Source organism: Oryza brachyantha, chromosome 4 (assembly GCF_000231095.2).
Source record: "Oryza brachyantha chromosome 4, ObraRS2, whole genome shotgun sequence".
Taxonomy (NCBI): domain Eukaryota; kingdom Viridiplantae; phylum Streptophyta; class Magnoliopsida; order Poales; family Poaceae; genus Oryza; species Oryza brachyantha.
Genome location: NC_023166.2, coordinates 11,736,769 through 11,750,456, shown reverse-complemented (window position 1 = coordinate 11,750,456; position 13,688 = coordinate 11,736,769). Strand labels below are relative to the sequence as shown.

At 41.2% G+C, this 13,688-nt stretch overlaps 2 protein-coding genes across 4 annotated transcripts; one reads left to right on the top strand and one right to left on the bottom strand.

Annotated features, from left to right (window-relative positions):
- The first annotated feature begins 470 nt into the window (after positions 1–470).
- Positions 471–6,008, top strand: LOC102704414 (ubiquitin carboxyl-terminal hydrolase 4-like). Its single transcript, XM_006652287.2, has 6 exons — positions 471–977; positions 2,591–2,707; positions 4,087–4,185; positions 4,501–4,686; positions 4,776–4,957; positions 5,217–6,008. The coding sequence occupies exons 1-6, from the start codon at positions 855–857 to the stop codon at positions 5,611–5,613; spliced, it is 1,104 nt and encodes a 367-aa protein (XP_006652350.1). The 5' UTR covers positions 471–854; the 3' UTR covers positions 5,614–6,008.
- Positions 6,009–6,666: 658 nt separating this feature from the next.
- LOC102703956 (cryptochrome-1) lies at positions 6,667–12,498 on the bottom strand. 3 transcript variants are annotated; one of them, XM_006652286.3, is made up of 5 exons: positions 11,716–12,498; positions 10,778–10,996; positions 8,736–9,442; positions 7,802–8,633; positions 6,667–7,059 (listed from the first exon to the last, which is right to left on the bottom strand). In XM_006652286.3, exons 1-4 carry the CDS (start codon positions 12,077–12,079, stop codon positions 7,815–7,817), a joined length of 2,109 nt encoding a protein of 702 aa, XP_006652349.1. In that variant the 5' UTR covers positions 12,080–12,498; the 3' UTR covers positions 6,667–7,059; positions 7,802–7,814. The 3 variants fall into 3 exon arrangements, with proteins under 3 accessions (XP_006652349.1, XP_015692202.1, XP_006652348.1); XM_015836716.2 differs by having other exon boundaries at positions 7,819–8,633; positions 11,716–12,492; XM_006652285.1 differs by having other exon boundaries at positions 6,705–7,059; positions 7,785–8,633; positions 11,716–12,461.
- Positions 12,499–13,688: the final 1,190 nt, after the last annotated feature.

Genomic DNA, 13,688 nt, shown 5'->3' with positions numbered 1-13,688 from the left:
ATCTGGTCAAATTGGCTGGCCGAACTCATCTATCTTTAATAAAGTGATTGTTCAGTGATAATCAACGTGTTTTGTCATTAATTAGTAATTAACAAGTTTAAATTAATGATGATAGATATATTTTATATTAATTTGTATCCATGTTAAATAAGTAATGCATTATTTATTAGTAATTAAATACGTTCATCTCGTCCATACTTATCCATAAAAAATATATCATCTGATTCATCCAACCAAATATAAATATGAATAATCACATTCCAAAGTATATATCTCATCTCCCAACCAAACGCCCTTAGCGACCGGACTAAACAAGATTAGATCCGGGCGCCGGGAAAAAACCAAGTCCGAGAAATTCCAGATAGGCCCGGACCCCACAAGGTCCCAGTACTCCAGTCAATTGCAAGCCGCGCCCACCCACGACCAACACAAACAGTAAGAACCACAACCAGCGAGACCGATCTAACCCAAGGCAAAACTCCCATCCCCCCCAACTCCACCCGCAAGCAAGACGCGAAGGCGAGGGAAAACAAAAGAAAGAAAAAATCCCCCAAACGAGAGAAGCGGCAGCGACGACGGCGACGGCGGCAGCAGCGGCCGCAGCAGCAGCAGCCCCCTCCTCCGCCCCGCCCCATCGGATCGAGGCCGCCCTAGGGTTCCGCCCCGGCCACCCCCCGCCTCCCCCCTCATCCTCTCCGCCGCGCGCGCGCGGGGAGCCACCAAACCCTAGGACGGCAAACCCCGCGCGATCGCCCACGGTGGAGGCCTCGTCGGCGGCCGATAGGAGCCGCTCCGGGCTCGGGTCGGGGTTCCGGTACCTCGCCGGCGCCGCCTCCGGGTGGTGGGACCGGTGGATGGTCATGGGAGCCAGCGGCTCCAAGCTCGAGAAGGCCCTCGGCGACCAGTTCCCGGAAGGCGAGCGCTACTTCGGCCTCGAGAACTTCGGCAACACCTGCTACTGCAACAGTGTCCTCCAGGTCTCCATGCCCTATCCCTGACGCCTCTCTGCCTTATGGATTTGTTGCTCCTGTGCTCGGTGTGATGCCGCTGAAGTGCTGATTGCGATAGCATTCTATACGTTGATACCGCAGTATACAGCCCAAGTGGCTTGATTCAGTACTGCCTTGCTTTGATTAGGCAGCATGTTCGATAAACTTTGTGCTGCCTTTGATTGTTCGAGTTGACTTCGATAGGCTCCCTGTTATGTGTTTATGTTACTATAATGGATGGCCAATACCTTAGTGGTTGTGCGATTTTTATGTGATTTAATGGATGGCCAATACATTACAGGTTGTGCGATTTTTATGTGAAATGGGTTGTTATGGGTAGAATCTGCCATTTCCTCAACTATACAAGATGTTATGAGTTGTTGGACATTTGGATATTTGGTTATACACCAGCACTATGCTTTCAAAATCAAATGGTTAGCTTCATCATATATGGAGATGTGTGAATGCAGGGTGCCAGGGTCCCAGTGATTCTGTATGTTGGCCCTCCTACCATAGCAGCATACTTATTTTTGGAATGCAAGTAGAAGATTGTCTCTATGAGCATCCATGTATGTAATACCTCTAGAATTGAATGAGGTAGACATATGGGTTTGGTAGCCTGAAATTTAGAATCAATGTGTTTATCTTAAGAGTTTGCAGTGTTCAAATTTTCTGCAAGAATACTTGTATGTTACAAGTTAGAAGTCTAGCAATATATCTCCATTTATCCGGTTCTGATTTGAATTTTCTTCTCATTTTTATATGCATTGTGTTGATAGCTTTTATCTCTGTAATCTCAAGTTCTTTCTGCAATAATTGAAGTAACTTGTAACAGTTCCAGTAGTTTGAAAAACATTGTGGGGTTATATTTTGACAAATGCAAGACAACTTTCTGTTCTTTTTCCTAGCATGGAAGCTTAGGCACTTACTAGCAGTTAAAGCCACATGACATTTCTGATGATGCTGTTTCCTACTCTTGAACATTCACCTTATCTGACTGGGGATCTTGTTAGATACATAATTTTGTCTGTAATTGAAAATTGTGATTATGATGACTTGGATCTTCACTAATTATCTGATTAGCAGTTTGCATATATAATCTTATAAGTAATTAATTAAAAACCTTCTGTATTGTTATATCGAGTAAACAGCTCACACTGACCAGTAAAGCTTGTTGTATTTTGATAGAATATATTGCAAGTGCGCAAGAATAATTACTTCAGCATTAGAGGTGGTGGTTTAGAGTTTTGGACCATTATTCTTATTACGTAAGAAAATCCCCAGCAAACAATTAATTATTCACCATCTTAGCTTTTGCTGCATATCTACTTTCTGTTTATAAACATCTGTGCATCGTATTGTATAGTTGTAATGTAATATGATGATCAATGATAGAACTTATCATAGGGTGGTAGTTGGTAATCAGATAGTGTTACATTCTTGAATCATACTAAATTATGGACTATTTCTGTTTAGTAAATGTGCTGCACTGCTGCTAGAGTCTATTCTTCACATTAGAGCATTTACAATGCTTATAACTTGCACTTTGCAGTGAATTATTTTTTATAAACCTGATCTTTTTACATGAACTTGTCTTCCAGGCACTATATTTCTGCATCCCGTTTAGGGAGAAGTTGCTGGAATATTATGCAAATAATAAAACTCCTGGAGATGCAGAGGAAAACCTTTTGACTTGTTTGGCAGATCTTTTCATGCAGGTAAAGTGTACAAAAATACAAAAAATTTACTTGATGATAATGATATGTAACTGTACTTGAGCATATTGTTCCTTTGCAAAAACACGCAATGGGTGACACCTTCTTCATAACTATTTCTTCTGCATTGCATCTAGTATTCTAGTGGAACTTCCATCTACCAAGTATTGTATGTCTGATTGATATAAGGAAGTAGTACACTGTAGCCTCAGTTGGCTTAGGCATGTTGGCTTAGGCATGTTGCCATGCTTGGGGGCTAGTACTTAGGCCTGTTTATTTGGTTGCTTATTAAAAAAAATCAACCTGCGTAAGACAGCCCCCAGGCATTAAGCATAGAAGAAGACCTTCTCATGCAGGTCAAGAAAACCTGAATCTAGCCCAATGAGAATGACCAAAGACCTGGGCCAGGCCTTAGACCTGTGCTTTGGCGTGGGACAGACGAGGGGATTTTTTTAACCCCAGCCTGAAATTCGGTCCCACACTGAATCGAACCTAGGACCTGAGGGGCGCTACTAGAGCCACCTAACCAACTCAGCTAGAGGTCTGTCTGCTTTATTTGGTGGCTTATTAGCCTGTTTATAAGCTAAAAGACGTAAGCCTGGACATACAAGCAGTTTTTGTTCCCTTTGCTTTGCTCAGGTCTAGGAGATGGGGGGATTGGATTTGGCCTCTGTGTTTCCCTCTGCCCTGCTAATTGCGCATCAGCGAGGAGAAACTGGTGGTTGTGTGGGGAAGTTGTGGAGGGATTAGTGGGTGAGGGTGGGTGGAGGATGGGTACCCCGCCCCCCCCCCCCCCCCCCCCCCCAAAAAAAAAAAATCCTCTCTATCTTCCTCTGCTAACTGTACACTCCATGTGCTGATATTAGGGGTGCCATGTATGACATTCTTGCCCATCTAAGTCATCATATATTCTCTGGCCAGGGTGCCAGGTATTGTGCCTGTTAGTGAATTAGGTGTTGCACTGGGTTCAAGGGTTTGTGCCATAGCCTCGGTCAGAGAATTATGATGGAAACCACTTGATAGCACTATGCAGCTCCATATGCGATATTTTTTTTGTCCATATGCTATTTACAAGTTTGGGTGTTCTTGAGGTGATTTGTTTAGTCTTGAGGGAACACGTTTGTTGTGAGAATTATTGAACAACATACTTAGGATAATGTGCACCGATCTGCTGTTAAATAACCAGTATAACTGAAATCCATCATGAAAACTGGTAACTAAATAAGATATATGGCTTGATGTTAAATCCACAAATTCATTGATTTGCTGCATCTGTATGCATTATGTACTTATGTTTACTGCTGGGTTTTGTATGCTGTGTGAAATTTCTTGCAGGATATTGTCCTAGTCAGTGAATTAATGGATCATAATAAATCTTGCAGGTAAGCCAGTCAAAGAAAAAGACTGGCGTTATTGCTCCGAAACGTTTTGTCCAAAGAGTAAAGAAACAGAATGAGCTATTTCGCAGCTACATGCACCAGGTACCTTGCACGTATAGTAATGCATTTTGTTTTTAATATTGTGAAGTATCATGAGACCACATTGGCACAATATAAGAGTTCACTTCGCCAGTTATATTTTCAAGTCAAGCTTTATGGTGACCAAATTTATGCAACGTAAGACAAACTCCTCAATCATTTATACATCATTTATACTTGAAGTAATTAGTCTGAGTGATGTCAGTTTCGTTGGTGGTATGAAAATTCACATTTAAAGTTGACAGTTCATTGCGTTTGAGAAAAAAAAATAACTTGTATGTTTCTTCACTAAAATATACTTCCATGGTTGCTGTGTAGGATGCACATGAGTTCTTAAATTTTCTGTTGAATGAACTTGTTGATATTCTGGAAAAGGAGTCTAGTGCTGCAAAGGACTCGCCCCAGTCATCATCTCCTGAAAAGGTTCCAAATGGACCAGTTCAACCTTTAGCCAATGGAGTTAGAAAAGAGCCACCAGTTACCTTGGTCCATAAGAATTTTCAGGTGACTGAACTCACTGAAAAGTCCTTACAGTTTATCCACCTTTAAGTGCTCAGGCCATTTGTCATCTTATAATACTTGTACCTACGTAGGGCATACTGACCAATGAAACCAGATGTTTAAGATGCGAGACAGTGACGGCGAGGGATGAAACATTTTTTGATCTGAGTGTTGATATTGAGCAGAATAGTTCTATCACAAGCTGCTTGAAAAATTTCTGCTCCACAGAGACTTTAAATGCTGAGGACAAATTCTTCTGTGACAAGTGCTGCAGGTACAACTATGTACTACATTTTTTTACCTCATTTTCTTCTCATCACAGTGGCATGGTTTTTTTGACCTCCCGATTTGTTTTCATGATGCCATCTCCATTTTGCTTGATGAGCACCTGTTTTGCTATATGTGTGGTCACCTGTTTGTTGAGAACCCATTATATGCTATAGATTTTGGGTGAAACAGATGGAAACTGTGTTTAACTAGCCTATGGTAATCTTCACTTAATATGCTGAGCTCCAATATTTTGGTCATTCCAGTTTGCAAGAAGCACAGAAGAGAATGAAGATCAAGAAGGCTCCACACATATTGGTCATCCACCTAAAGCGCTTTAAGTACATTGAGCAGCTTGGTCGGTATAAGAAGCTATCCTATCGGGTTGTATTCCCCATGGAGCTGAAGCTCAGTACATCTGATGATGTAGATACTGAGTACTCCCTCTTTGCTGTCGTTGTTCATGTTGGAAGTGGCCCCAACCATGGACACTATGTAAGCCTTGTCAAAAGCCACAACCACTGGTTGTTCTTCGATGATGAAAATGTCGAGATGGTTGAAGAGTCGACCCTGCAAACATTCTTCGGTTCTTCACATGAATACTCTGGCAACACGGATCATGGATACATCTTGTTTTACGAGGGTCTTGGTGGGAAGAGTTAGATTGATTTTCTTCACCTTCCCTGTTATTTTCTTTTTCTTTGGAGCATGCAAGATTACCGTTGTATTTACACAGCTATTTCATTACCTCCATGGAAAATTGTTGATCTCAGAGATTGTGAGTATGAACATGAGGACGCTGGATTTTGGATGGTTTTAGTGTACAGAGCATAATGGGACCATGCTCCTAGTGATGAAATAAGGTGTAAATCATTAAGTACGCCTGACATTTTTTTCCCCGTCAGCATTGACATCTTTAGGCTGAGAATCACGCGCTGAGAATCATGTAAGTTTGATTAGATTTCGGGAACTTGGCCAGTCAAGCTAGCCGTGTAACTCATTGTGTATCGCTACAATATTGTGATCTTGAAAGGAGAACACTTTTTTTTTCTACTGGAGACACTCTTTTCACGAAGCACGTTTTATCTCCAATCTGTTCATCCTGAGAAATGGCTGGATAATTTTTGCTACTCTTGCTTGATAGCTTGATGGTTGAGAGTTGAGACTATGGATATCGCATAAAACTCCTGATATTGTTGCGAGGAAACTATCTCCAGATCAATCAATTGTCCCATTTCTCCCAATACATCCTTAAACTGATTTTTATTTTCTAAGATCCAAATAACAACTACTAGCACCCCTATTTTTTAGCTTTTGCTTATGCTTATAAGCTAAAATTTAAAATGTCAACTTTGAATTTGAAGTTAATTTGATTTTGAAGTTTTCTTTTTTATCGTAGTTTATTTTTTAGTCTTGACTTTTTAAATCGCTATAAACACGTATATAAAAATTTTATTTTTATAAATATATCATTTGTTTTTTTAGAAAAAACGAAAAGATGACACGCTACATTGGTGGCTTGGTGCTCGGGCTCAATCTGACAGGACCTAGCAAATAGAAGTTTTACTCCCATCTTTCTTTTGTACCTCGAGATACTTCTCGAGGTACCAAATCGTTTTTTACCATTAGATCTAGCTAAGTAGAATGTACACTGTTAGATTCAACGATCAGAAACGATTTGGTACCACGAGATATCAATAGAAGGAAACATGAGAGTAAAACTCAGCAAATAGTGATAGCACAGGACGGTGCTATTCAACCCAAAAATATTGATAGGCCATAGGTTACCAATAGCACAAAGGGAATGTACAGGTATAGATAATACTCCCCTAAAAAAATTATAAGCATGACACTAGGAAAAACCACGTTGTCTGATCAATATTACAGATCCCTTTCAGCCAGCTCTAACAATGCTGTTACAACATATAGGTTCTGCAGGATTAGATTTACACAACTATTATCACACTCAGAAAACTGCCTGGCTTGCATGCTCATCAGACTATAGATAAGCAAAATAGGTGGACAATTTACATATGAATCTGGGCGTCGAGAAAACCCTAACCGATCAAATTTGGCTGCACGGAATTTTCCACTTCCCAACCTGTTGTCCTGCAATTCAAGATTGACCAAATATTAGATCAATGTTGTTAGAAATGTTAGCACAGCAGTCTTATGTTTTATTGATAATAATAAGTTACAGACATCACCAAAAGTTTGACGACATACTAATTAAAAGCCAAACAATCAGCTTGCGCAGAATCAGATGAGATGTGGATGTGATCATGAAAAAACAACATAGAATAAGATTTTAAATGCTGCAAAAGAATCTACAAAAGGAGGAAGATAGAAGAGAGTTTTGCCTTAAATATGTAATGCCAGGTAGTAATTCTCCAAACACAATTAGTAAGAAAGTCTTGGTCAAAGTTGAGGTAAATAGACTGTTCTTTATATATCAAGCCATAGGACTTGAGATTTTTACATGATCATACATATGCTCAAGAGATACTCCATCCGTTTCACATGTAAGAGTTTCTAGCATTGTCTATATTCATATGAATGCTAATGAATTTATGTAAGACTAAAATGTCTTATAATACGAGAGGATGTAGTACCTTTCAATTTAAGGTGACATTTTTTGTTTAAACTAAAGTCAAATGTTTTTACTGATGGTGTTTATATGTATACATACATGATTGCAATATTGCATGGCTTCGCACGTAAAACAAACATTTTTAGATACTATTTTGGTATTAGTTTATGCACGAATTTTGCATACTATGATAGAAGCGTTTCAAATTGTGAGCAACTGCATCTGCAACATCAATTCAACTTACTGAGACCAATCAGTTACCATGCATCTGAACTCACAATGACTGCGATAACTGGCTCCAGTTCATCAACCGGTGTGACTGTGGATGCCTATCCAAATAACTCCTACTAGAAATGTCAGCTTCATCAGACGCAAAAGTTTCTGAATGGCCTGATGCTGCAGGAGGCGACCAAACTGGGACCACGCCTCCCTCTCTCCCGGTCCAGCCACTCGATGCCTCTGATACAGATGGTGCTAGAGCATTTCGCATCCGGTGCTGGGGTTGCTGGAAATTGTTGTGCCCGTGAATAACATTTGTTCCAGCAGCATTTCCTGCAGCTGTATGGACAATGTCTTGCCGCTCAGTTCCAGGCTCAAAATGCACATGAGCTGGGACCTCTGCCCTACTGTCCACGCTGTTCAGAAAGTCGGCCGAAATCTCAGTCTCAGCCCTGTTCAGTGAAGATGTCATCGTAGGCACCATCTGATCCTCGCGCCTTCGAGCTGTTGTCGGCACATTGGCTGTGACCCGGGCCGGTTCTCGGTCAATCTCCATCTGTAGTTCTTGAGGAAACTCAATTGGGGGAACCTCGGAGGAGTCACCTAGGCCTTCCTCCATTCCATTGTCCATTGCGGCCCTGGATGCTGCCTCGAGCTGCCACATTTCTGACAGTGCTTCTTGCAGCCTGGCGTTGGCTGCATCCAGCCCAACTATAGGGAGAGGGTAGTTGGAGCCTAGCTCAACTCCTGCAGCTTGCAGCACAGATGCAGGTGCATCCCATGGATGGTGTATCCATTCAGTCGGCAACCTTGCAAGCTCAGGGAGCCACCGTCGGACATACTCCCCACGTGGATCAAACTTGTACCCTTCGAGCTGCATTTCACAATTGAGTTACACAAGACAATGCATCAGCATTTGGAAAATGTTGTCCACACAGGATTGCATTTTTCTTCTGAAATTTATAGCTGCACATACCTGGGGATTGTCAATGCGGTCAAGCTCTCGGCCATCAGGGAGAGAGCCAGAGATATACTGCCAACCTAGGGCATCACTCTCAAGATCAGCATCTAGCAAAGTGTCCCAGAAGTACTTCATCCCCCATCGCCATGGCAGTTGAAGGACTTTGACGAAGAAACTTGACACTACCACACGAATGCGATCATGCAACCACCCTGTGGCCCACAGCTCCCTCATGCCGGCATCAACAAGTGGGTAACCAGTTCTTCCCTGCCGCCAAATCTTGAAGTGGCACTCGTTGACCATCCAGGGAAAGAACCTGAGGTGTGCCAGCAGGGGCTTCTCATGGCTGCACGGGTGGTTGAAGCTCAGGTACCGTGAGTACTCCCGGAGGCCAATGGAGCGGAGAAACAGGGTGCAGCTCTCCTCAGCTGCACGATTTCCTTCATTGCTCCACACAAGCTGCTTCATTCGAACAAGGTGGAAGACTTTGCGCACGCTCAGCTCACCAAAGTGCAGGTACGGTGACAGGAGGGAGGTGCTTGCGCTGTCTGCTTTCTTGCGGTTCACTGAGTAGTGAATCAGAGGACCATTCAGGAAAGCTGTCAGTGCCTTGTCTGCGTTCTGCCAGCCTGGTGACCATGCTCGAGCGAGAAGCGCATTGCTTCCCCTCTCCGAGTCATCCTCAAAGATCAGATCATCTGATGGGCACATTGATAGGTCACCTGTTGAAAATTTGTCAGTGAATCAACGAACAGTTTCACCTTGTAGTGTCGCACTTGTTAGAAACAAAATATTGCTATTTAACAAAACGGCATTAGTGGTTATAACTAAACATTGCGCAGAGCAAGTAAAAACAGAAAGAAGAACATTCCAACAGTTGCACTGTTCTTCTCGGTGTGTAAACTCGCTACTCTGATTCAATTTAGAACAACGCCAGTGACTGATACATTATTCTGGATAAGTAGAAACTAGCATCGTGACCCACGCAGATTGCGCGGCTAGCTTCGTTATGAAATTTCTTATAATATCAAATATAGATTCATATTATATTATAAAATATAAATATTAAAGTGTCAATATAGTTTTAAACTCGGACTTAACTTAGATCAAACTTTTACATTCACGTTTTTTTCTCCTTGTCCAATTCAGATTAAAAAAATCTAATCCTTCCAAAAAAATCGACGTTCTTTTTTATCCAAAAATCATGTTTTTTTCTCTTTTTTGATCCAGATTATAAAAAATGCAATCCTTCCAAAAAAAATCCACATTCTTTTCATCCAAAAAATCATGTTCTTTTTTATCCAAAAAATCACGTTTTTTCTCCTAAAAAAACTCCTTGTCCAATCCAGATTTAAAAAAAATCCACGTTCTTTTTTATATCCAAAAATCACGTTATTTTTTATAAAAATCAAGTTCTTTTTATTCTAAAAATCATGTTCTTTTTAATAAAAAAATCATGTTTTCCCCTTGTCCGATCCAGGTCAAAAAAATCCACGCTCTTTTTTTATCCAAAAAATCACTTTTTTTCTCTAAAAAACATTTTTATCTCCTTGTCCGATCCATATTAAAAAAAATCCAATCCTTCCAAAAAAAATCCACATTCTATTTTTATCCAAAAAAATAATGTTCTTTTTTCTACTGAAAAATCACGTATGTTTCCTCCTCGTCCGGTCCATATTAAAAAGATCCAATCTTTCCAAAAAAAAATCCAGTTCAATTTTATCCAAAAAAATCAAGTTCTTTTTTCTCTAAAAAAACTCCTTCTTTCTTTCTTTTTCTATGATTTATCTACACCGTTATAATCTGGACCTATTATGATCTAACGGTGCATTTTTTTTTCTGATTTATCTACACCGTTATAATCTGGACCCACCATGATTTTCTCTGATTTATCTACACTGTTATAATCTGGACCTACCGTGATCTAATGATTCATATTTTTTTTCCGATTAACGTGGTAATTTCTAGCCGTGAGAGCGAACGTGGAGACTTCTTTTCCTATTACTTTAGATATATAATAGATAGATTAGAACATCTAAATTTAGTTGTGCAAGTACCTGAATTGATTCTCTTAGGAGGCAACAGTGGTGCGGCAGGATCATACGGCATGCTGAGGCACCTGTTCCAGAAAGGCGCGAACATGGTGAACGATTGGCCTTCGTCGTCCACAACCTCCCACGGCTCATACAGCAGATCTGCATTGAAAGACTGCACGATGATGCCCTCCACTGCCATCATCTGCTTCAGCCGGTGGTCCCTGACCAGTGAGATCGGGTCTGAAACGATGACACAATGAGTGCAGATTTATATGAGGCCATGAGTATCAACTGCCAAAGCTTACAAAACATGAACCATTAATGGATGATGAATTTTAGAAACTACACAAACACTAGGAAGTACAACCCTACACGTGCATATGGAGAGTGCACCTAACTATCGGCTGACCTATGACTATTGCCTCCTTAAATTGGTTGGTTGGTAGCAAGAGCTTTAGGAAACTAATAAAGAGGGGATGACGCAATGTTCTTAATGATCGAAGTGTAAAGGCAGATTACTAAAACGGGGAACTTCTGATCAAAGACAATGGTATCTAAATTAGAACATAGTTGGCATGTGGACCATGGAGGTATATTATAATATTAAGTTACTATATAATACATATACAATATTGTTTAACAAGACGGAGTAGATCTAGCTCAAACTTTGAAGCAAATCGGATGAAAAGGCTAAAAACTGTGATAGGAATGCAAGCGAGACAGAGAAGTTGCATTGTTTCATGTTATCATGAGGCCAGTCAATTCTTAACCTCAAGTTAGAATTACCCATAGCAGCATGAACTTGTCATGAAATTTGATCAACAATATCTAACAGAAAGACTCGCCAAAAGGGAAGACTGGTGTGCGGAAAACAATCTAAAAGGCCATCTCTTTCTTGTATGAAAAATTAAACAACACAAGCTAGCACAAGCATATTCCACTCAGAAAAGGAAGCAAACCGTAGAGATGGTTGAAGAAGAGCTGCGTGGCGCCCGTATCGCGGACGAGCTGGAGCAGCGCGATGACGGCGTCGGCCGACCTCCTCGTCACCAGCCTGCCGGCGCCGAGCCGCCGGAGCGAAGCGTCGAGGTGCTTCAGGCTCTGGCTGAGCCACCACCGCGACACGCGCCCGGGGTAGTACGCCCCGTCCTCCTCGGGAGCCCACACGTACGCCGGCACAACCTCCCCGCCGGCGCGCGCCGCCGCCGCCAGGGCTGGGTTGTCCTCCACCCTGAGGTCCCTCCTGAACCACACCACGGTCCTCACCCCCGCGTCCCCGCCGCCGCCGCCGCCGCCCATGGACGACGAGGAAGACACCGACATGGCCAAACCCAACCCAACAACCACCTGTCCAAGAAACCCCCCACGAGTTCTTGGATCAACAGGTCATCAACGAAACATGGAGCCAAGGCCAACCAAGAACTTGGAAGCTCACAGGCTCCTCCTCCCCCTCGAGATTCTCAACTAGAGTGGAGCTCCACCGGATTGGAATTGGATTGGGTATCGGCGAACGAAGCAAAGGTAAGCGAGCAGCGTACGCGCGCGAGCTCAGCTGATGCTGCTGCTCTGCAAAGCAGCCTCCTTTCCTTCCTTTATTTCTTTTTTTCCCGTATATATTTTCCTATGTATAATTTGGCTGTTTTTTGTTTGGTGTTGGGTGTTCTTGTGCAGTTGGCCTCTCTAGTCCAATGGAGAGAAGAGGTTGTGGATTATCGGGATTGGTTGGCTGGATTTGATCTAACTTTTGTTCTTGTCCATTTATCCTGGTGACCCTTCTTCTCTCCCTCAATAATATTCTTCCCATTAGCACCTGTTTTATTTATAACAAAATCCACTCGCCTCGATAGATTCCAAGCCAAGAAATGGTCCTCACATGATCGATGGTTCGACGGTCGATTGGTAATACAGTACGGACGAGTTTTTTCTGTGGGATCAAATGGCATGTTTGCTAATGTCCCTCTTGGTGTATAAAACGTAGAGCCTGCCTGCATAGTGGCGAAAGAAAAACCAAATAATTTCCTTACCCAAGAATTTGCTTGAAATTCTTTCCAAGAACGGCACATGTAAACGAGTATGTAGCATAGTGATTATAGTGACCAGGGACGGAACCAGAAACTAATCACGTGTAGAGCTAAATTAACACATGTTTCGTTGTTTTTAGAATTTACATAGTAAATTAATAAGATATAAGTAGTATTATAGAGCTAAGCATAGTGCTTAAGCTCTAGCTGCTCTACATTTGATCCCGTCCCGTAGTGACCTGAGTAGCACCCAAGATCCTGTGTTCAAATCTAATAGCTGCATATATCCACCGGATATAGAGGCCGGGTAAAATATCATTCTCTAATTTTTTTTAAAAAAAATCACAGATCGAGATATAACGTACTCATTTCTTCCATATTTGTTTGATGTGGTAAGATTTTCTGATTTTTCATAGATTTATTCATTGATCAGCGAATATGGCTTATATGTGTATTTACGTTCATACAAATTTAGATAAAACTAAAAAAATGAGAGATTAATAAATTTTGGAAGTTCAAAGTGTTTTTTAAGTTAGAAAACATGCATAGCTGATCTGAAGTAGATATGGATCGTACGAATGAAATTGCTACAGTAAAGCCCGTTGATTTTGCTGGATTTTTATGTTTTTGTTATAGTTATTAAAAGGATAAATTAATGAATTAACTTTGGTGTAGTTGAAAAATTGATCGACAAAATTATTCTAACAAAAAAACTATATAATGCTGTGCACCGTCTAAGAGCACAGAAAGCATGCAAATAAAAATACAGAATCAGAAAAAACAAGACCTAAATCACTACAGTATTTAAATTGCACGTTGAAACTACAATAACCTATTCTTTGCAAGAGAACACATAAATGACGACGTACTACTCCCTTTTTCCATGATATTTATCTTTTTAGGTTGTTTAG